Source organism: Numenius arquata, chromosome 4 (genome assembly GCF_964106895.1).
Source record: "Numenius arquata chromosome 4, bNumArq3.hap1.1, whole genome shotgun sequence".
In the NCBI taxonomy this organism is placed as follows: domain Eukaryota; kingdom Metazoa; phylum Chordata; class Aves; order Charadriiformes; family Scolopacidae; genus Numenius; species Numenius arquata.
In genome coordinates, this window is record NC_133579.1 from 10,844,846 (window position 1) to 10,865,573 (window position 20,728).

Here is a 20,728-nt window from a genome sequence, read left to right on the forward strand (position 1 = left end):
AAAGACAAAGCCCATCACCACCTCCATGTGCAGGGACTGATGAAAGCCCTTTCACTGCTACCCTAAAAACTCCAAGCAGGCAGTCTTACCAAGCACAGAGCATGTGGTCAAGTAAAATACCCAGGCTAGCTTTTTTTTGTTTGTTTTTTTTTTTTTTTGAGTAGTTTATCTCTGCACTTTGAATCTAAATGATATAAAGTTAGTCACGATCTTCAGATACAACAGTTAGTTTCCTCTGTCACTTCGCAGACCCTTAACACCCAAATGCTTTCGACTGCTGAGCAGCCAGGAACCTCTCACCAACATCACGTATCTAAACCGAGGACTGTACCTTTTGAAAAATCTTGGTCCCACATATGTATTATCACAGCAAAGTTTAAGCAAAATTTTCTGGCATGCTGCAGCATATGGAGAGCTCTAATTTAACTGTGGTCTCGGGGTATACCACAGATATACAAGCTTGAATCCTATTTGAGAAGATATTTAGCGGAAGCTTAAATCATTGACTCTGAAGTTTTTAAACCCTCTGATTTCATAGCATGTGACAATACATCTCTGTGGAGCAAAATCAAAATGCAGAAAGCCTCAATTTGTTTTGACTGTACTTCTACCAGCAATTTTTTTTTTATCTTTTCATATCATGCCTGGAGAATAAACAAAATCCCAATATGCTCAGACCAGGCTGTGAAATGCAAACTTCTATCTGACATAAAATTCAGAATTTTGAAAACAAAAGGAGCTATAGATTGGAAATTCAGGCAAAATGTCAATGCAGTGATTCAAACATAAGTCTCCTGGATGGGAGGAGGAGAAGGAAGAGGCCCCGAGGAACGCGAGCTCCCAATCGGAGCGCCACGAGCTTTAGGTCACCCAGTGCAGCTGTGGCTGCGGCCACACAGTGCCCCTCTCGTCACCCAGCTGTGTGGGTCTAAACACACCTGCTAGTGAGTTCGTTCTTCTCTTACTCTACAGCCCCTTGCTAATCCCCATCTTGTCCAGGGAGTGCATCAACAGTCTTCCCCTGTGAGACAGAGTACGCACTCCACATTGCCCTCATCTATAGAATTCTATACAGCCCTGAGAAAGTCCCCAGGTCAGTCTGGCGGTACCGATCTTTAGTAAATCCTGTTACACTTTATTCCATTCCCCCCTTTAACTGTATGTCTTTAGAAAGTTTTTAAAGGAAAGGACACTTAAAGCTTCTCTTACTCATAGATCTATAGTCGCTGAATAATTTTATTTTTCATCTTCCTAAATACACAGCTCTTTTCCAGTACTATGATACTATCTCTATTTTAAAAATATAAATGTAATTCATCAGTTCTTTCAGTATTTTGGAATGGAAATTATTAATTCCTTTGATTTTACAAAGATAAACTCATTTACTGTTGCTTTCACTGCAGCTGTGGTTATTTCTATTTTAATGCCATCCTGTACGTTATCTGTCTTCCTTTTGCCACTGAAAATTTACTGAAAAATGAGGGAAAGCACCAAGCACTAACTTTATATCTAGATTATCTTTAATACCCACCCTCACAAGACAGCAACTCTCTTTCTTCCTTTTTCTATCCCTGCTACGTAGCTAAAGGGTGTTTTACTATTTGTTATTTCTTCTGCAAAGCCCAGCTCAGCTTGGCTTCGGAAATTCTAGCTTTATCTCCAAACCTTTTGACCTCTGACACTTAGTGCTGATCAGACAGCTGGGAAGGAAAGGGTGCAAGGGAGGAAGGTGTCTCTTGCATATTCCTATGGTGTTGCATACATACACCTTATTTCAGAGCCACACCCTATATTTTTTCTCTTTTTTCATGTTCAGATTCTTAGCAGTGTTAGCATCATTAATTTCAAAGAATTTCTTTATATATTTATATCTGCAAGTTTATCCTACTAGCTTTTTCCCTCAGTTATGAAATTTTGCTCTTTTGGGGGAAAAAAACACAACAAAAACACCCCACCCCCCCAAAAAAACCCCCAACGCTTAGCAACTTCTTTATTTCCTCAAGAAACATAAAAGGAAAATACCCGTGATCACTCTATTGAAGGTTATTTGGTATTATCAGCCTTCCATAGTGTCCGTATTGCTAACTGAGAAATTCTAAAAATTCCAAAACATCCCCGTAAAGAAACAGAACACTGTAACACATCTTCTTGATACTTAGCTACTCGATGAAGACTGTCACCTACCACATGAAAACATCTATGATGGTTTCAAGGCCAGGCTGGATGGGGCTTTGAGCAACCTGCTCTAGTGGGAGGTGTCCCTGCCCATGGCAGGGGAGTTGGAACTGGATGATCTTTAAGGTCCCTTCCAACCCGAACCTTTCTATGATTACTAACAGGCTGTGTTCTCCAATATGCATTTAAGCAGTTAAAATCCTCCGTGATGAAAACATTTCCACAGATTTCTGGAATGTCTACCCTTTCCTTCTCACAACAGGACTCCAACAATCCATTTTTTGTTTTTAGCACATATAACCCATTCTTTCAAGTTATTATATCATTAATACCCAGTAGTATACCAGCAGCTCTCTAGTCTGAATTCTCTTTCCTCAGTAGCGTACAACATTTATGCCCCAAGTCATTAATTCACCTGATTCAGGTTCTGCACAGATGCTCCTACTTCTTCCCTATTCTTGCACAGGTTTTTGGCAGGTCTTTATCCATGTTTCAGCTTTTCCTTAGGGACAATACAGCCACTGAATAGATGAAGCACAATCCTAGCAGCAATGTGTCATTGATACTTTACTTTCTCAGCAGCTTAGAGTTTTCTTTGCTAACAAAATTACTATTAACATTTCTATATCCACTGTTCTATCTTAATTTTCCCCATTTTGCTCCTCTTGCACTAATTTTACACATATATAAAAGGTATAAGGGACATAAGAGTTTCCCCCAACCTTCTCCTCTCATTTCTCAGTTTAAAGTCCTCCTTCCAGATGTGTCAGCACCAGCTTGAGGCCAGTTTCTCAGACAAGAAGAGTATATCTTTAGACGTCTCTTTCATCCAGCTGCACAGTAATGGCTGGTGCTTCAAAACACATCCCTTGCAGGGCTCTGACTTATGTGCTGATCACCATTGCTCCACCATGCGTCCAGTCTCTTATCCCACTGGAACATAAAGGACACATCTGAAAATCTTAAAGACATTTTAAATCAAAGCAGAAACACACCTAACCACTGACCTAATGTTCCTTGCTTCTACAAGCATGCCATATAACCAGCAGACTGTGTCCAAAATGAAAATCCCTGGCATAGTCCTGCGGAGAGACCAGGTTAATCAAGAAGTCAAACATGGCCAGCATTACATTCACAGTAACGGGCTAAATCTTGTGGCATTACATTTCCTCAGGTAAGCATGGATTTACATGAAGAGGGGATGGCTCCCCTTGAAACCCTTCCTAGATCTACTCAGATGATACTGCAACTTTGGAGAAAGAATTACTCAGCTACAGCCTTCTCTGAAGGCAACCAGGTTGTAAGAGAAGCCCTAGCTATCTTTTTCTTTTATCAGCCCAGATGAACTGAAGAATGCTATAGAAGTAGGGAGGGGAATCATTTCCTTCCTAAGAACACAGAAAAACAAGTTAAGTTACTCCTCAGTCTCGGTCTGCTCTTTTCCTGGAGAAATACAGCCCTTGGCAGCATCTTATCACCAAAGCAATTACATGTCCCTATGTAGGATTTCATTATATATCTTTGGTATAAACACTGTTACGGTTAGAAGGCTTCATAATGATAGGCTTGCTAGAAGACCCTAAAGGACACATGGATAAAGTTATGCATTGCACTTACCATCTCTTGATTGCAGGCATCCCTTGCTTTCAATGTAAACGCACTTCCATGGATGCGAACCAAAGATAAATTGATATGGTTTAATTGATTATAGCCATAATCCTTCATGGGAGTGCTTATTCTCATTCAGTGTTTAGACTAATTCTGTTTGTGTAGAGCCAAAACAGAAAGAAGTTTATGCTGTATTTGTGATGCACCAAGCACAGACCAGCCTGAAAACAGCTGAGCCACTCCACAAAAAAAAAAAAAAGAGCAAGAAAAAGTGAAAGAGAAGTCGTTAAAGAGAAAGAGAAGTCTTAACCTGAGTTCAGGTACGACAGATCTATAGCCTTATTCTAGTAGCACGCAATCCCTATGCCAGAGGTGTACTCCCAGCTCTGCGTTTTCCCACCACTAGGACAAGAGCATTAAAGTGAGAAGGAATTTGTCTATTTTTAATCATAACTATTTAAGACAGAATGAAACACAAACCTTCCCAGCACAACCAGTAGCTAACACTGTGGCGTAGGGTGTTGGCCTGCTACTGGCAAAGGAAGAAAATAAATAAATAAATAAAAAGAGACTGCTATAAAAAGCAAAAGTAGTAAAAGTTCCAGAAAGCAGGTTGTCCTCAGCAGATGGATCCCATGGGTCAGACAGCCCAGGAGGGGTAAGCACAGCCTTCCACCCACAGGATAAAGCAAAGTAACTAATATACTGAAACTGTGCTTCAAAATAATAGTTCAACAAGTTAAAAAGAGAGACACAGTTGCGAGATGCTGGTTAACAAAGGACAGAGAAAATATTCACATGCTTCTCTATAGCTGGTCCTGGGCAAGAATTTGGATTCAGAACACAAGCGGGCACACTCTGATTTAGCATGTAATTAAGAAATCCTCTCTGAATTATGCAACTTTCATTTACTTCTTCAGAAGATATGAGAACACTGCAATCACTTGCCAAGTTTGATCCCAACATGCCATGGGGCAAATGGAGACCCTAAACTGTCATATTCTATTTAAATCATATGTAGGCTAAAGTGAGTGCGATTGCTCGGTATATTAAATTACTACTAGTGTGTTGATATTTCCTCATGAACAATCTATGGCTCTGAATTATTTATTGAGGAGGAAGTGGCTTTTGAAGTGAACATTATTTCTCTCTCAGAGCTAAAGCTTGAATATGATAAAAATAGTTGCCAAGAGAAAAAGGAAATTAAAAAAAGATCCTTCCATGACTGACAGCTCCCAGATTTTACCTGACTCCTTCATGTATTTCTTCTCTAAGTGAAGTCTATATGCTAAAATTATGTTTGCCTAAAAAATAGTAAAACGTAGGACAGCCTGTGTCAGGAAATTGCTTGCAACAAATCACAGCTACATACACATTCAGTGATGGCAATCAATAGGAGTCCTAGACTATTCCCATGGCTTTGTGCTTCCTTGCCCCTAGAATCTGGAATCCAATACTGCTCATAGAACCGCAGCTTCAAGGGAGCCACTGAGCATCCTTCCTCTGGCATCAAGAGCGGTATATCACAGAATCACAGAGCTTTGGGTTGCAGTGGAGATGAAAGACACTTAACTGAGCATGGAGTGACAGTGGGAACAGGGAGAAGGTCCCAGTTCTCCCACTGGTCCTGCAGGTCCTGAGACACATTTTTCAAACCCTTGCCCCCTCAACAGGAGTCTTCACGGGTTTTTGAGGATGGGGAAGAAAAAGCACAGATGAAGCAGCAGCAGACTCCCACATAGTAAGATAAATCCAATGTGATACATTCTGCATTATGACCAAATTAGAATTTGTTTGGTCAAAGAGGTATTCTCACAATAAAGTCCAGTCTTGAGTGACAGCTGCAATATTTGAACCCAAAACAATTACTTGAAATGAACATAAATAATCATTCTGTCTTCCTTTCTCCTTCCCCACAACTATTAAGGTTGCTATTCATGAAGAATTCTCCAAAGAATGATTTACAGCATGCCATTAGAAGACAAATTTCTATCATATTTTTATTGTTTATTTATTTGCAAATAGTTTTTACACACTAGACCTGCATCAAATCTTTCTGTAAATTTTCTGTGAACAGATTTGAGTGTTGAGTTTATTCTTATTTCAAGGTTATTCTTCAGTTTTCAAGGTGCTGAAGTTAATTTCTTTAATAACCAATCCTTTGTGTTTACTAATTAAAAATATCCAAAACAATTTGCTATTTAAATCATATGTCATTGCTTCTGATCCTTGATTGGATGAGTAATGAAATTAAGTAAGACCCATATGAATTGTGAATATTACTACTGAATATGTAATTAAGGTTTTGATTAATATTCTGGCACTCAGGCTTAAAATACACCTTCCATAAGTATTTGCACTAATAAAGCTCAAGCTCAAAAAATCAGTACAAGTCATTAACACAGTCAAACTGAATTCATAAGTGAACTTCAAAAGAATACTTGTAAGGTTTTTTATGATGATGGTTATGAACAGTGTCCTTTTAAGCTGGACTCCTATATTAGTGCTAGCTGTCAAATAAACCTACTGGCCATCTTTCCTTGTTAGGTGCTAGTATAAAATTAAAAATTAGGGATATGGGTTTTGCTGAGGTATTGAAAACATCCTGTCTTAATACAAGTTGATAATTTAAACTCCAATTGTTTCAAAGCTCAATGAATCACTTTGTGGAAATTTAAGATCCTTTAAGACATAGCATTATATTTAAAAAAAATTGAAATATTATATTTTTTGTTGTAATACACTTCTATTTCTTACTTTGAGTATCCATTAGGAACATTTTTTATGTCATTACTGAAATATACTTAATTCAGCTGACAGTCAACGTTTTTCAAAGTGTTCTTCCCATCCAATACTTTCTGCACTTAAAGAAAGCCAGTCAGTGTACCTGATATTTGATAAAAAGAATGGTATGGATATATGATTTTATTTTTTGCTAGAGAAACCTCTCATTTGTAAAACACCACAAATAGCATTGATAGCAACTTATTAATACAAATTCTGCAGCAGTAGGATATATCACGTCTGGCACCAGTCCTATCAAAAGATGTTAGCCCTGTAGAAAAGTTCTGGCTCTTCTCACAGAAGGGGTTGTCTCCCTTGTGCGAATCCATACAGCATGTAATAAAGAGAATGGCATTGTAGGAATAGCTAGATTCAAGGAGAAGGACTGGGTCAAGCTCTGGAATTGACTGAGATGAGCTGTGAAAGGCACCTGCTCAAAAACACCACTCTATTTCGAACTCACTCTTAAACCAGAAGTAGTAGCAACTCCTCGTTACTTGTATTACAGAACTACACAAAAATCTCCACGTAATATCAGCCTCCTGCTGTGCTAGGAAGTTTTCAAAGGAATGGAAAGAAATTCTTCTCACAAACAGCTTACTACCTTACCAACACAGGTGAGGCTGGAAATTGTTAATACATTTCACTGAAGGGGGAAAGGAGACACAAAGATTGAAGACCTGCAGTGAGCTGAGGCAAGTCCTACCTGAAGGACCTCCCATGGCCCAAATCAAAGGTTGGTCATGAGACAGTATTCTCCTTTAGAGAGGCTGTAATTTTACACTGATGTGTGTACACCTCCCACAAACTCAAAAAAGAAGCCCAAATTCTCAAGTTCTCAATCTACCTGACAGCATCTGAGTAACAGGTCCTACCTGACAAGGCAACTAGTCCATTTCAACTAAAGCCTTCTCAGCTCCTGGCCTTTTATGCTCTGCTTATCCAAAACCACCAGTAGGCTCTACAAAAGGCTGAGACAGCCTCTTCAGAGACAAACTTAGGGACTGATGGTGGGGTGGCTTGTTTCGAACCCTTTGCTAGTTTTCTCAGCAGCCCTCATGATTTAATCCAGCCATGCAGGCAACACACCCAACAATTAATTAATTCTCTAAGTCAATCAATCATTAATGGAGTAGCTCTGCCACAGCAGTGACACTAACAGAATGAAGACAGGTTATAGAAAACCATACATCTCCAAAATTTTATTTTTTAGGTACAGACAAAATAATGAATGACATACTTAAGTACCAGACACAGCCCTTAGTTCAGTAAGGTAATTTTCATGCTCCGTTATCATGAGTTCTTAATTAACCTGTGTGGTAAAAATTCCTTAACAAATGGTTGTTGACTGTAAATGCAATCCCTCCTTCTGACACATGCATTAATGCACTATTGTAAAAGTTCAAAGCCATTATTATTGAGTTGTCTCAGCCACATTCATTATCCTCTGCACTGTATTTGGCTTCACTTGGGTAAATCTTCTTTAATTGCCCAGTCTTTACTTACAGAACATCTTCGTTTAATATACTACAAACTCTGCTTACATTTATGCTTTTTCCAATAATTCTGCATTGAATGTCATTTCCACCATTACTACTGGAGATGTTCTACGCTCAGTTGATTTGTCTGCTGTCACCCATACATGTCATTGTTTTGGAAGCTGAAATGTCCAATGCTTGGAAGCTTTGGGCTGAAGTTGATTCTAGCACCTCCGCTATGTCTAAAAAAATTCCTAACCCTTGTTACCCAGGCCATTTTGGATCCAATTTATTTATAACAAATTAAGAAATAAGGAAAACAGCACAAGAGAGGAGGTGATGAACTAACTTAAAGCAGCAAAAGTGGGTAGGCGAAGGAAACAGGGTGAAGGACAGAACTTTTTAAGCTCAACAGCATATCATAGGCATAATAGGCATAAACCCTTGAGGAAAGAAATCCTTAAAATATCGAAATCTTGCTTTAATATCTCAATGATGTCCAGTATGGAGAGATGTTAATGTTTTCAACATGTTTAATTTAAAGCATGTTTTGACAGGCACATTGAAATGGTAAATTGTTTTGAATTGTTTCCCCCTAGATCATTTTCCATCTGAGTATCTCAAAGCATATTACAAAAATTAAGCTTCATAATATCCATGTAACAACTAGACTGCAAATACGCACTAAATAACTAAAGGATAACATTTTCAGAAGTAAGCACTGCTTTTGACCGCCCAAATGAAGTTATTTTAAATCTCCTTCCCCTTTTAAGGAAAAAAAAAAAAAAAGTGGCAATAAGCTCCACTCCAATTAAAATAAAAGGGAGTTGTAGTTCTTCATTTCTGAAACTCAGACAGGTAAACCAAAAACTTGGGCTCCACTTGCTGTGGAGCTTGTGGTGAATTGAGAGGCAAGAAATTGGGATGCAAAGATGCGGTTTTATTTCAGCCACAAAACTCTGCTGCCTATGTTGAGAAAAAAACAACTACAAAAATGTTATCAGGAAATCAACTCAGACCAAGAACTGGGAACACCTTCTAAATTTCTGTTTAATTCACTTTTGCAAGAGACAGCAAAGGAAAAGCGTGAAACAACTACTGAGTGACACATCAAAAACACCTTTCTTCTTCCTCTTTTTCTGAGGTTGACTACATACGACAGGGAAAGGTCGATGAAAAAATGAATAAACCAATCCTTCAACTAATTCAGGTCATCTAGAGCTACTCCTGTAAGATAAGCAGGCATTTCCATGTAGATCTGTATTATGGTGCTGTTTGTGGTTTACTGTACAGGAAGGATGAAAGTTTGTAAACAGAAATACTGGTGGTGTACTTTTAGGATAAGAGAGTGAGAGAAGGTTAAAAGGCAGGAAACAAAAATCAATTAAGCAGCAAAAAAGAAAGACAAGGAAATCTGTATTTGGTCCCATTTGAAGGCCTTAAGCATTAGGTCTTCCTCTCTGGCCTCACAAACATGACATTTCTGTCAGCCAGATAACACAGCTCCAGCAGGAAGGACAGTGAACGTCCCCATCCAGTTTCACCTAAGCCTCAGTGCAGAAAGCACTCAGGGAGGCAGGATCTGACCCCTCACAGCTGGAAAGGTCACAGATAGACTCGAATCTCCTAAAACCTGAGCAAATACTCTAATCACAAGGGACATTTCTCCAGTACTGTAAAACAAGGCAGATTCCACACTCAGAGGGTTGTGGTCAATGGTTCAATGTCCAATTAGTGGCCAGTGATGAGTGGAGTTCCTCAGGGGTCGGTACTGGGACCAGTGCTGTTCAACATCTTTGTCGGAGACATGGACAGTGGGATAGAGTGCACCCTTGGCAAATTTGCCGACGACACTGAGCTTGGTGGCGCGGTTGACACACTGGAGGGAAGGGATGCCATCCAGAGGGACCTGGACAGGCTTGAGAGGTGGGCTCGTGCAAATCGCATGAAGTTCAACCAGGCCAAGTGCAGGGTCCTGCACCTGGGACATGGCAATCCCAGGCACAAATACAGGTTGGACGGAGAATGGCTGGAGAGCAGCCCTGAGGAGAAGGACTTGGGAGTGCTCGTGGATGAGAAGCTCAACATGAGCCAGCAATGAGCACTGGCAGCCCAGAAAGCCAACCCCATCCTGGGCTGCATCAAGAGAAGTGTGGCCAGCAGGTCGCGGGAGGTGATTCTACCCCTCTACTCTGCTCTGGTGAGACCCCACCTGGAGAACTGTGTCCAGCTTTGGAGTCCTCAACACGGAAGGACATGGACCTGTTGGAACGGGTCCAGCGGAGGGCCACGAAGATGATCAGAGGGATGGAGCCCCTCCCCTATGAAGACAGGCTGAGAGAGCTGGGCTTGTTCAGCCTGGAGAAGAGAAGGCTCCGGGGAGAGCTCATAGCAGCCTTCCAGTACCTGAAGGGAGCCTACAGGAGAGCCAGAGAGGGACTCTTTGTCAGGAGATGTAGTGACAGGACAAGGGGTAATGGTTTTAAATTGGAAGAGGGGAGATTTAGATTAGATATTAGGAGGAAATTCTTTACTGTGAGGGTGGTGAAGCACTGGAACAGGTTGCCCAGGGAAGCTGTGGATGCCCCATCCCTGAAAGTGTTCAAGGCCAGGCTGGATGGGGCTTTTGAGCAACCTGCTCTAGTGGAGGTGTCCCTGCCCATGGCAGGGGGGTTGGAACTCGATGATCTTTAAGGTCCCTTCCAACTCTAACCATTCTATGATCTAAGCTCATCATTGCTCATAAAGCGGGTTTAAGCCATGCTTGCCAACCAGGTCCACTAAGGGATTTTGCCATTCCAGCTTAGCTTCTGGTTCACAATGGGCTCAAATGAGAAATAGGAACTCAGGCTCTGTGTGCTGGGGAGGTTCTGGACATAGCCAAAATGCAAAAATACAAACCTTTAAGACATTTTCAAGTTGAACATTATGGTCTGTTACGCTCAAGTTCCCCAAAAAACTTCCTAACAAGGCTGTTGAGCTTAATTTTTTAGATATATTTTTGGGGCTATATGCCTGAAGAACATCTAAATTCTGCTTTGCAGTGCTAAGTCCTATTTTAGATCTGGCTCACAGAAAGATTTCCATATAAAGTGAGCTTATAAAGATTAGGGTTGAAGAAAAATAAGAAAAGACAAACTCCACCCAGACTCCTCTTAAAGGCCATACATTTAGAGTGAGACAAAGCTAATCGTTTCGCTATTAAATCATGAAAGTATCAGCACAGTGGCTTTTTGTTGTTTTATATGCATTTATAGATCCCTCTATAGAGAGCTGAAGTCTAGTGCTTGATATTAAAAGGTACTTTCCTTGGACCTGCTGGAACTAATATACTGATCCTATGCATCACACATGGAAAAACACCACTCAAAGAAGTTGGCAGGATCCTAGAATAGATCAGATGTTTACTCACTTTAATGGGATGTTTTCATGTAATGTTGAAAACTGTGGCACAGCTAACCTTCATTCTTAAGGGCAGAAATCAATCTGATATATAGCAGCTGACAGAGATAAGGAAAACTGTCCTTCCATCTGTAGGTTAATTCACTTTTTACTCAATATAAAACATCTGCATCCTTCTCTAAAGCAGCTGGCACCGGTCCTTGGTACATTAGTCTCGCCTAAGTCACACCTTCCAATTTTAGAAGAAGAAGAAGAAGTCACTTTTGTTGTCACATCATTGGCTGCCAAACTTCCTTTGAAAACACCCCACAAAACAGTCTCGCTCCATTTGCTGTAGCTCGTGATATCAAATCATTTGTAACTGATAGTGTTAGCCACCCCCACTGATTATCCCTGCCAATCAAAAAGATTTATATGGCTCGCCATACAAATCTTACACCATGAATATACTGAAAAGCACAAGCATGTTGTCAAAGGAAAAGTAATGGAAATAATAACAGAGGATAGCAATTATTTTACCTTGGGGGAAAAAATACATTATTACCCATTTCAGCCATTCGAGGAGGGAAACAGAGTGCGAGGGAGAGCGATAAGAAACCACTTCAGCAATCAGAGATGATGGGTAGATGATAATTCAGGTTATGGTTGTCAGAAAATTCAGGTAAAACCTTTTGGAAAAATATATATCCAAGACCTATTATTTTTTAATTCTAAAATTTATGAAAAGATACTTGAGTACTCTCTTCCCTGTAAACTGATGTCAAACTGATACCTCACTTTTGTATTCATCATTGCAGCGAGTAGTCATCTGAGCAATCAGTTTATCTAATACCTTTTCTGTATCTAACATTTTCGCTGTTTGCCCAGACATACAACTCCTCCCCCCCCCGTCTCCTTCTCCAGTCTCTCAAGCAGTCTCTTAGAAAATTATTCAAATAATCTCTCTTTGGTCAGTGGCTGAAGGGAAATAAACTGGAGTTTTAGGTATATGGTGTACACGATTGACTGGTATTCCTATGCCTTTCCATAACCTGCTTCCTTTTATATGTTCCCTCCATTCTTCCTCATGTCCTCTTTTATGCCAGCCTCCTTTCATTTTAAAAATCAAACAAATCAAAACAGTTCTTTTTATAGCCTGTTTGCCACTTCCACTCCTATATGTCTGCTTGACACAATGTATACAACTGACAGCTGTGCTAAAACGAACAAAAATGGCACCACTTTGTAAACACACTTTAGCAACCACAAATTTCTACTGTACCTTGAAATGCAAGCAAAAGAGCTATTGATTTTGTCTGTGCCTGATAAATTCCTCCCAAACAACTTGTTTACTGAAACCATAAGTCGCTGTTGTGATTAATCTGCTGTGTATTAAAAGCTACTTAATTGGAACAGAGAGATGGCAGAACGAGCTAATACTGTTATAAGTGACATAAGAATTGATTTCATTTTAATTTTACTAGAACTTTTGTATCTTTGTAGCCAAGTTTGTCCTTACGGACAAATATTAAGGACTAAACCAGCTACCAGGGAGCGTACTCTTCCAGACGAGGTAAACTCTGATGGGAATAATCTGAAGATCTGGAGCAGGATAACCGAAGCTATAGCTCATGCTGTGATGTTGCACTTTCTTGCTTTCCCACAGGAGATTTGGACATGCAAACTGACCTTTCAGCACTAAATACTTCCCCTGCTGTAAGTAACACAGAAATTTTAGCCAGAAAAACTCATCTGGTTGCAAGAACCTCCTGCAAGATGACAACATCTAGAAACAAACGCTGTAACGTGAAACATCTCTTTGAACTCTTGGTACATACATATAGTCATAGAATCATAGAATGGTTTGGGTTGGAAGGTTGAAAGGAAGATCACTGAGTTCCCGCCCCCCTGCCATGGGCAGGGACACCTCCCACTAGACCAGGTTGCTCAAAGCCCCATCCAGCCTGGCCTTGAACACTTCCAGGGATGGGAACATTTCCAGAGATAGTCATTCCGGCATGGCATCAGAGAACTCTGGAATACTAGCTATACATGGTGACATGAAACCCTCTGAAACACAAACCTTTAAACTCTTATAGATTTTCCACTGTTTTGGAAAAAGAAAAATATAAATTCATCCCATATATAAGTTTCTAGAAAGCATTCTGTGTATAAAATATTAGCTCTCCTACTAAGCCAATTGAGCAATCAGGAATTTTAGTGCTTAAGCAGTACTTGGAAAATCTGAAAACTTACGTAACCGATAAATATTCTCTACAGAGAGAACCCTTGTTAATTATTAAAGTACAGTATCTTTCTTCTAAAGTACATCAGCATCTTTTACATGTAGCTTAGGTTATTAGAATAAACTGAATACCAAATCTGATTTGTATGCAGACTTGTAAGAGATTTTTAAGAACATAGTAAAGATTCACTTTTGTGTTTCAAAAAAAAATTATGAAAGGCACAGCCTTCATCTGCATATCACTGTCTTCAGAAAAAAAAAAAAAAGAAGGAAAAAATATTTGAATATTTATTCTGCCGAATGTATTAGCAAAAGTTTAAATGAAGTTAAGCCACCTACAGGATGGGCAGCCCCTTCTAATCCTGCTTTCTGCGGGGGGAAAAATGAGAATTTTAGTTCCTATTTCTGACAGTCTGTCACCTTTCCTGAGTCCTAAAGACACAGCAAGCCAAATAGTTAGCCAGTAGGACTTTAACTCAAGCGCTGCAGTAACTCAATAAAAGAAATATGGTATTGCTGAGTGGTAGCATTTCGCTACACTAAGAGACAGATGGGGAGGATATGCAATAATCTTGTCTAGGAAACGGCTATGACTCATAAATTTGGACTCAATGTGACAAACTATCTGACAGATTTCAAAACAGTGAGAAAAACTGGTGTCAGATTGAGATATTATCACATCTCAGTGTGAAGTCCAATGGCAGCTGGAATTATTGACCACCTAACTACACTGAACTCCTACGCTACTACTGAACCAAAGTGTCAAAACTACTATGTAGAGCAAAAGTGCAGAACCAAATGAACCTATTTAAGGATGGAGTTGAGCTGATTAAAAGACTGGTGATGTTTTTCTTCATTGCAACTACCTTGGCCACAGCTCCAGCTCAGAGGCCTTGTCACACTTAATAGTGAGCACCTGAGAAAGTCGTAAGGACTTCTCATACACAGTGCAGATGCCATTTCCCTTTTTTGGGGGAAGGAAATTGCAAGAGCATCAACTGATTGCAGAGGTGAAGCTATGAGCGCAACCAGTGAAATTTCTTTGGCGGATGATCCAGTTCTGTGAAAAATGCTTCCATGGGACACCACAGAGAATGCAACTCACACTCCTTCCAGAATCCAGCATCACCTCTACAACCCTCCTCCAACTGTTTGGTTTTTTTTCAAATAAGAACCAGGAAGGAGAAAGAAGACAATGATTTCTTAGTATTATACATAAACAGATATAGCTAAATCATAGCATCACTTCTCAGGGAACCAGACCCACTTTTGGAACAGATACCTGCCCCGGACAAATGCCACCTGGACAGGACAGCAATTAACCTGGCGTCTCTTGCTCCTTCTCTAGCTGGGTTCCCACACAGCTAGCAAATAGCCAAAACCCCTCACTCTGTTGAGAGGGATATACTTAATGATCTCACTATCATTTCAGCTACCCAGAAATAATTTTAAAGGGTAATTTCCAGTCCTCTTCTTTCCAATGATTCATCCTTCCTCTGGCCTTGCTGGCTACAGAAACTTGACAGTTCCCCTTCAGGCACGTTGACTGCAGCCTTTCAGACAAAATGACAGCCACTGTGGGAACCTCCAAGCACTCCGAGCACCAAGGCAGCCTGCTCACACCATTCCCCTACGAGGCACAACAGTTGTCCTGGGGAGTTACTTCTTGCTTTTCCAGATGCCACAAAATGGGCACTCCAGTCTCCTCCTCTCGTCCACCTGGTTTCCCATAGCCCATGCTCTCCCCAGGGCTGGCTCTCAGGACCCCTTTACCCATCTTCATGGGTAGAAGCATGGCTCTCCAGTCCTGCCAGCACAAAGGAATCTCATCCAGAGAAAAAGTTTTCAAGGAAATGAACCAGCTCCACAGGTGCCAAGGGAACACCGTTATCTCTTACATCCAGTCACCGAGTCCTGTTATCCACTGCAAAATCTGAAAGCCAGGGCTAAGCCTGGGAAGCTTAGTGAATCAAAGGGATGCTCAAGGGCACTGGTTACATATTTTCATGCCAGGCTCAAAAGGCAATAGTTTATCTGAATCCTCCTGGCCCGTATACCTCTACATAGTCCTTACAGACTACAAATTAAAGCATCCACTTCCCTTTTTTTCCTTTCAATGGAATACAAAGACCCTGTGCATTACATCCTCCTTGCACTGCCCAGAGCCTGCTAATAAAAAGCCACGTCTCTCACAGCACCTACTTGGGAGAACAGGGCTCCATAGTGTACCCTATAATGGTAAAAAGCAGAATACACTCGTAGTATGGATCAGGAAACTTATCTGTATCTATCTCTGAAGGCAGAATCTCATCAGTGATCATATTTTAATACGAAATTAGCTGCCAACAAAGGCCTAGCATCTGCACTCAGCTGTGGCAAGCAACTCCTCAGAGACTTCACTGGAATTTTAACTGAGGGACATTGTTATCAGGGAGTCTGTGAACATCCAACTCCCCTGAAAAAAAAATATTTATATGCTTATTCTCCAAAATGTAAGAATTCAGTCTTCTAAAATTTGTGGGGGAAAAAAAAAATTATACCAATTTAAAGAAAAAAAAAGACACATTTTTATTCAGAACTCATTGGCAGTTTAGCTGCTCCTCCAGCTCCTCTTCTTTACACTCTAGGAAAAAATCATGTTAGTAATTTTAGATTGCCTGTTTTCAGCATTGTTCCATGCCACATTAAAAACCTCATTCATTTCCCATTAGCACATTTTAGTTAAAATTAACACATAATCATTTTCAATGATCTGGCTTTCAATATATTTGTAAACAAAAATTAATCTCGAAAGTAAGACAAGGAAAAGCTTTGGAATTGTTAAAAATCATCCTAACAGAACTAATCACTAAAAACACATTTTTTAACTTTTTTTTTTTTATAATCCAAGAACACTGGGATTGCCAGTTGTATCTCCAGTTCCTCAGGATGGCCTCCTAAATAAGTAATTGACACAATTCCCCCAAAAATCTTTGCCAGTGTAACAAATAAAGAGAAACTGAAGAACTCAAGAATCAATTCAACATTTGAAGAGGACAGCAAACCCCAAATGAAAGCAGAATGAGCACCAATCTCAGTATACCGAGAACAAGGCACAAGCAAACCTCTCTTCTCGTACTCTGGTATCTTTGCCCATATGCAAAATTACCAAAACACCAAAATCTCAGTTCTCGTACCTAGGGCTCCTTGTTGACAGAGGAACGAAAGAAATATTAGTGTAATTTTTGCTTGTGCAGGATTCAATACAATAACAGAAAATGTAAATATAGTTATAGGAGATCTTTAACCAGCACCAAAGCAAAAATAGACGGAAAACTTGAAAGCTGAGAGAAAACAGAGACAGAGAATAAAGCGTAACACGGGTTTTGTCAACTGTGTGGACAGTGTCCCCAGCAAGTGTGCCCTTGTGGTGGTAACACAGCCAGCACGGTCTGTTCGGCTGCGTCAAAGAAGGAGTTCATCTCCAAACACGTGCAACTGGAAAACACTTCAGATCATCCTTCAGCCTAAATGCTCAGGAGCTGTTTGCTCAGGCCAGTGCAGATGTTACATTGCGGAGCAGAAGTATTAGACTGCAAAGTTTTAGAGGCTCTCCCTTATGAGGAATATAGCTAGGGAATTAAAATGAAGTCACTTTAATCAATTATGAAGTGCTGATATGCCAGACTGCATACAACTGACCACATAATTTGTACGTTTGCTGAAAACTGCAAATAAACACTACTAAGTTACAGACAGACAATTTTATGGTTATCTCACTGAAAAAAAAAAAAAGTGTAAAAGGCTAAAACATAAATAATGTCCTAACACTCCTCGTCAATTTAAATATTCTGATAGTCTTACGCTACTGCACATAAAACATGAAGAAAAGCTACATATGATCAAAAGAGGCTCAGCTAGCTTTAAATATAGAGGACTAGGTGCTCTCGCAAGGAGAAGATCTTATGTTAAAAGAGATTGTGCTTCATCAAAAAGCAAGCAGCTGGAGAGCTCTAAATCCCAGCCACCTCATCTGACAGAAGTGCTGTACAATATCAGATCACACCCTGCTCCGCCCAAAGCCCTGCTCTTTGTGTCTTCCAATACAGAGTCATGACACCAGACTTTGTAAAACTCTTTTCTGTGTCACTCAGTATGATACACGCTGTTTATCTTCTATGTGGATGAGGACCAACATGAATTTCTACATACAAGTTGAGCCATTGTACCTACTCTGCTGTCTCTGCAGGATCAGGACTAAGTATTACGTCAAACCATCTCATTCAGAAAATCCTAAATTTAACTTGTGTTCAGCCGTGGAGGTAGAGCATACAGGAACAGACAAGCATGCGAGATCCAGAACAAAGCATTGCTTTTTGTTCAAAATTCTGCTTCCCTCTCAAGCTGTGTCAGAGTTAATATTGAGCGCACCTGCAACTTGGAGTTAGTTTAGTTAGTTTTAGTTAGTTAGTTTAGAAAATTCTATTCGTTACAATAAACCAAAGAATCTGGAAAATGAAAGGTACTTAGTTACAGCATCCCAAGATCTTCGGTCTATCATCTAGCAGCACTTGGATTCCTTGGTGCTTAAAGGCCACAAGCAGATCTGAGCTGTTCTGGACACTGCACTAATACAGAGCAGAAGACAGTTCCCGACCAAAAGGGTGGGACAGATTAAAAACACCAGAGTTAGAAGTTTAGAGTAACAACAAATTTAACTCTCTAATGAAACAACTGTGAAAAACTAGTGTTTCCAGAACATAAACATGTGAGAATTATTTTCCAGCCATCAGACAAAAAATCCCAACAGTATTTTCAGCTGTTGCTTTAGTGCACTGCCCCACTGGATGACCTTCTTCAACACGGCACCTATCTGCCACGATTTTATGTGGAAATTTTAACTCCTTATACACTACGTATTCTGAACTCAGCACTTTTCAAGCAGCACTAAATGTATTTGCAGGGCATTTGGCCTCCATATAAATCTTTCCTAGAAATGTGCTTAAAATAAAGGAAAGCATTACTTTTGCAAACTATGATGTCATCTCCCTTTTCAGTAAGCGCCTTCCACAACCCACTTCAGCACATCCTTTCCATAATGCACGTAACGTCCCTTGTGGATGATTTTGAGAGCAGCTACTCAAAAGTTTGATTTGGAAGACATTCCTTTACTAACCACATATATAGAAAACACATACGTATAGCAAGGAGCAGACTGCACGCAGGATAGTTACATATAAATATCAAAACACAGCAATGGGGCGTTCATTGAGTTTTTGGAAAGAAACTCTTCGCTGTCAGCGAAGTTCCCTGCCGATGGCAACGCTGTCCTGGCCACATGTGAGGAGACCGGGAGACGCACAATACCGGCATATTCCCCCTTTCCCCCGTCTGTTCCCTTTTTTTCCGTAGCCCCGGCACAGGTTTCCCTGGAAGTTTAGGGCACCTCGCCTCAGCCGGGTTCCTCCCGCGGTGGCGGCCGCCCGGGCGGCACAGGGAGCTCAGGGAACCTCCGGGGCTCCCCTCGACGGGGCGGGACGCCCCGAGCCCGCCGCCACTCGCGGCCCCGCGGGGACCCGGCCGCCCCGTAGCCCTCCTCACGCCGCGACGGGCCGGGACGCGCCGTCCCGAGAAGGAACCCCGAGGGTGGGGAAGGGGGGAGGCGCGGTCCCCCCATCCCGCAACCGAGCTCCCTCCCCCGCGGCGAGGGGACACCACCCCACCCCCCCGCACCGCCCCCGCCCGGCTCCTCACCTCCAAACCTGCCCGAGCTGCAGGATGTGGACGAGCGACTGCAGGAGCCAGATACAGAAGGCGCAGGACGCCGACCGGCCGCCGGCGGAGCGGGGACCGGCGGCGGCGGCGGCGGCGGCGCCGGTACCGGCGGCGTTGCTGCTGCTGTTGCTGCTGCTGTTGGTGGCGTTGCTCTTGCTGGCGGTGGACGCCTGCCGCTGCGGCGTGCCGGGGCGAGCGGCGTCGATGTCGGCGGCGGCCGAGCCACTGCTCACCAGCAGCTTGCTCTCGGCGGCGGGGCAGTGCCCGCCCGCGGCGGCGGCGGCGGCGGCGCTGTCCTCGGTGCCGAAGTCGTGGGCGAACCAGCGGAAGCTGAAGACCTGGACGGAGAGGGAGCCCAGCAGCACGAAGAAGAGGGTGAGCCCGAACCACCAGCGCTGGCCCCGCAGGTAGTAGTCGACCGCCAGCCAGATGTCGGTGCCCACGTCCGCGAAGTAGACGGCCAGGGCGGCCAGGATCCAGAGGCAGTCCCACAGCGAGTAGCGCCGCTGCTCCCTGCCCAGCCGCAGGCACAAGGAGGACGAGCCCCCGCCCGAGCCCCGGGAGCCCCCGCCGCCGCCCCCGCCGCCGTCTCCTCCTCTGCCGCCGCCGCAGCAGCAGCAGCAGCAGCAGCGGGAGCCGCCGCCCGAGCCGTCCCCGCCGCCGCCGCTGCAGCACCCGCCCCCGGGCGCCTCGTCGTCGTCGCTGCCGCCGCCCGGCCCGGAGCCGGCGGGCAGCCCCGGGGCCAGCGCCTGCACGGAGCCCGAGTGCTCGGAGTTCTGCAGCGGCGTGAACGCCACCTCGCCGCCCTTCTTCATCTTCCGCCGCCCGTCCGACTTCGCGGCCATGATGCCTCCCTCAGCCCCGCCGGAGAGCGAGCGGGAGCAGCGAGCGCTCCTTTATCCCGCGCCTCCCCCTGCTCCTCCTCCTCCGCCTCCTGCCTCCCGCCCTCCGCCGCCGCAGCCGCCGCGGACCCGCCGCTCCCCGCGTCCCCTGTCCCCGCTCCGCGCCGGGCTGCGCGCCCGCGGGCGGCTCCTCCGCGGCGGCCGCGCCCGCAAGCGCCGCCTGCCTGCGGGGAGCCGCGCTCAGCCCGCCCGCCCCGCCGCCGCCTCCGCGGGGGACGGCGGTGCCGGGGCCGCCGCCGCCGCGCTCTGCCCGAGCCGGGAGCAGGCAGGGCAGCGCTGCCCGGAGCAGCGCATCCCGCCCCCGCCTCCCCGCCCGCCTCCGCCCGCACCCGCCGCCGCCACCACCCAGCTGACTGACGCCGGGAAAGAGGATGACCTCATCCCTCTTCCCTCGCTGCCGC

The 20,728-nt window shown here is 43.2% G+C and overlaps 1 protein-coding gene across 1 annotated transcript in view; it reads right to left on the reverse strand.

The window, feature by feature from the left end:
* Positions 1-20,270, reverse strand: part of XKR4 (XK related 4) — a 231,007-nt gene extending 210,737 nt beyond the window's left edge. The window contains exon 1 of the mRNA XM_074146525.1: positions 19,405-20,270. Within this exon, the coding sequence (XP_074002626.1) occupies positions 19,405-20,270 (866 nt within the window). The remainder of the gene's footprint in view (positions 1-19,404) is intronic.
* Positions 20,271-20,728: the final 458 nt, after the last annotated feature.